At 37.4% G+C, this 3,635-nt stretch overlaps 1 protein-coding gene across 1 annotated transcript; it reads left to right on the top strand.

Annotated features, from left to right (window-relative positions):
• The first annotated feature begins 608 nt into the window (after positions 1 to 608).
• FIGNL1 (fidgetin-like 1) lies at positions 609 to 2,745 on the top strand. Its single transcript, XM_004694502.1, has one exon. The coding sequence runs from the start codon at positions 612 to 614 to the stop codon at positions 2,634 to 2,636; it is 2,025 nt and encodes a 674-aa protein (XP_004694559.1). The 5' UTR covers positions 609 to 611; the 3' UTR covers positions 2,637 to 2,745.
• Positions 2,746 to 3,635: the final 890 nt, after the last annotated feature.

Here is a 3,635-nt window from a genome sequence, read left to right as displayed (position 1 = left end):
TCATCTCTGGGGCAGTCGGGGATCAAACTCATGCTGAAGTGGTTTTAGCTTCTTAGTGCAGTGCTTTAACCCGCTGCGCCACCAGGGAGGGCCCAGTTTTCAAATATTACTATATTCATTGTTTGACTCGATTCTCACAGTGGTTTTTCTCCCTTTACAGATAAATAAACTGAAGGTTCAGTACTCGTAAAAGTCTTGCTTAAATCATTCTCCTATTTTTTTCTTAGACACCAGATTTAAACACCAGGCTTGGGGTTTTTCATTTTGTTTGTCTGCAGTTCTTTTGATGATTATTTTACTTTTCTTTTGTTGATTATTTTTAAATCCTTCCCATTTAAATTTTATGAATGTTTTCCTTGTTTGCAGGGAAAATTTTTATATAAGTAAATCAGTTTAAATCATAAAAGCTTGCAGTTGTGTCTTTAATCTTGTATATCTTTAGTGCCTGAAATCTGGTTAAATAGATAGTCCCTCATAAATTTACCTTACAAATAGAAAGTTCAGTATATTCTTATTCAGATGAGCAGAGATTTAAAAGGTTTGTTTAAAGTATTATATCTGTTTTCTTAATACTGATTCTTCATTTTTATCCTTTGTTTTAGAACTTCAAAATGCAGGCCCTTGGCTCCAGGTCTGTACATCTGAGTGAGTGGCAGAAGAACTACTTTGCAATTACATCTGGCACATGTACATCAGGACAGAAGGCAGATGCATACCGTGCACAGATACTACGAATTCAGTATGCATGGGCAAACTCTGAGATCTCCCAGGCTTGTGCTACCAGACTCTTCAAGAAATATGCAGAGAAATATTCTGCAGTTATTGATTCTGACAATGTTGAAACTGGTCTGAATAACTATGCAGAAAACATTTTAACTTTAGCAAGATTTCAGCAAACTGACAGTGACAAGTGGCAGTCTGGATTGTCAATAGATAATGTCTTCAAGATGAGGAATGTGCAGGAGATGATGCAAACTGGCAAAAAAGTCAAAGATGCTATGTTGGCACCTTCTGATGCCTCAGTAGTGATTCATAAAGAGACTATTGTCTTCGATCTTCCTAAATTTGGTGTGTGTAGTGCTTCTGGAGAGAGTGGTCCATTAAATAACTCAGCTCATGGAACAGAAAAGACCCAAAACCTCCCAGAGAAAAGCCTTTTGATTTGCCCTCAGAATGCATCTGTGGTGACTGACATGCCTAAGTTGTGTCCTGCATTCTCAACATCTTTTGGTGAACCAGCTACAGCAAAATTCTATGCCACTCCATTATTTGGAAGTGTCAAAAAGGAAAATAACAGCTCTCCTAATGCCAACATAGGACTAAATATGTTCTTATCTAATCAGTCTGGTTTTTCTTCAGATTGTGAAAATCTACAGGAAAGGAAAACTTTGTATGGTTCTGGCAACAGTGATGCATTTCCCACCCCACTACAGAGTAAGGCTCTTTGTAAACCAACAGGTAATGGCCAAAGGGAAGAGAACAGCTTGCCTTCTTTTAAAACTGCAAAAGAACAGTTGTGGGTAGATCAGCAAAAAAAATATCACCAACCCCAGCGTGCAGGAGGGTCTTCATACGGTGGTGTAAAAAAGTCTCTGGGAGCTAATCGATCCCGAGGAATATTTGGAAAGTTTGTTCCTCCTATACCTAAGCAAGATGGAGGAGACCAGACTGGAGGAATGCAGTATAAGCCTTATGGCACAGTACCCACAGAACCAGCACATCCAATTGATGAGCGTCTGAAGAACTTAGAGCCAAAGATGATTGAACTTATTATGAATGAAATTATGGATCATGGACCTCCTGTAAATTGGGCAGACATCGCGGGAGTAGAATTTGCCAAAGCCACTATAAAAGAAATAGTTGTGTGGCCCATGATGAGGCCAGATATCTTTACTGGTTTACGAGGTCCCCCTAAAGGAATTCTGCTCTTTGGTCCTCCTGGGACTGGTAAGACTCTGATAGGCAAGTGCATTGCTAGTCAGTCAGGGGCGACATTCTTTAGCATTTCTGCTTCCTCCTTGACTTCTAAGTGGGTAGGTGAGGGAGAGAAAATGGTCCGTGCATTGTTTGCTGTTGCAAGGTGTCATCAGCCAGCTGTAATATTTATTGATGAAATTGATTCACTGTTATCTCAAAGGGGAGATGGTGAGCATGAATCTTCTAGAAGGATAAAAACCGAATTTTTAATTCAGTTAGATGGAGCCACCACCTCTTCTGAAGATCGTATTCTGGTGGTGGGAGCAACCAATCGGCCACAAGAAATCGATGAAGCTGCCAGGAGAAGATTGGTGAAGAGGCTTTATATTCCCCTCCCAGAAGCTTCAGCCAGAAAGCAGATAGTTCATAATCTGATGTCCAAGGAACAGTGTTGCCTCAGGGACGAGGAGATTGAGCTGGTTGTACAAAAGTCTGATGGGTTCTCAGGAGCCGACATGACACAGTTGTGTAGAGAAGCTTCTCTTGGTCCCATTCGCAGTTTACAAACTGCTGACATTGCCACTATAATGCCAGATCAAGTTCGGCCAATAACTTACACTGACTTTGAAAATGCTTTTAGATCTGTGCGACCTAGTGTGTCTTTAAAAGATTTAGAGCTTTATGAAAATTGGAACAAAACTTTTGGTTGTGGAAAGTAAATAGGACACTTGAAACTAAAAGATAGTATTTTTGTAGTACAATCTTTTCCACTTTGTAGCATAGAAAATTATTAATTGTACTTTGTATATTCTGAATTCTGTACCTCAAATAAAATAGAATAACAGAAGCTCAAATTTTACAATTGACTTAGTCTATATTATATAAGTCTGATTTTTCCATTATTACTTGCTTTCTAGGTTTATTCATACAAAACATGAGCGAACTTTTGTTTCTAGGTCTGTAAGTTATATAACTTAGTGAATAGTGAGCTGAAATTGAAATTTAAAAATCTCATTTGTGTCTGAGCATGTATCTGACTTATATACATCTTTTACTGCAGAAACTATTCTGAGCAGCATATAATTCACAGTGTTGGCTAAAACACTGGTTTACATTTGAAACAGCTTTGTTTACTGTTATTTGAACTGATTTAAATCTCACCAAAAGCTAGAGTGAAAAGTATAAGTTTAATTTGTTCTGGATTGTGATATCTGACAATTTCTTCTCTTACCAAGTCTAGCTAGTAAAACCGTGTTTGGAAATAACAAGGTGTAATTTTATGTCAGAGATGTATACATAGAAATGAAATATGACAAATGTTGTGTTTTTCCAGAGGGTAAGTGATGTTTAAAATTAATATTGTTGACACTATTTCACAGTCTCTTTCAAAAATACAGGTTTTCAGATTTTTATAATGTACTTGTTTTATTTAAGAAATAATGCAGGTTCATTTTCCAGATGCTTTATACAGGAGTAAGCAAGTATATACATTACCTTTGTAGCTAGCCTTTTTTCTTTGAAGTACATCATCATTTCCAGTGTTAACATACACTTGCACAACATGTTTGCTTGTGGAACTGCCTGTGATTCCTCGGTATGGATGGACTATTATTTAGTCAGTCTTCTATAATGGGGATTTAGGGCTTGACAGGTTGTTAACCTTTTTTTTTTTTTTTTTTTTTTTTAAGATTTATTTATTCATTCATACAGAGCTGGGG

The sequence above is a fragment of the Condylura cristata genome, unplaced genomic scaffold (genome assembly GCF_000260355.1).
Source record: "Condylura cristata isolate star-nosed mole 26May11 unplaced genomic scaffold, ConCri1.0 scaffold00044, whole genome shotgun sequence".
Classification (NCBI taxonomy): domain Eukaryota; kingdom Metazoa; phylum Chordata; class Mammalia; order Eulipotyphla; family Talpidae; genus Condylura; species Condylura cristata.
Note: the sequence above shows the minus strand (reverse complement) of the source record. Positions and strands in the feature narration are given on the sequence as shown.

What these genes read in the sequence shown, in the direction of transcription:
- FIGNL1 (XM_004694502.1), top strand. Translation starts at nt 612, where the DNA reads ATGCAGGCCCTTGGCTCCAGGTCTGTACATCTGAGTGAGTGGCAGAAG.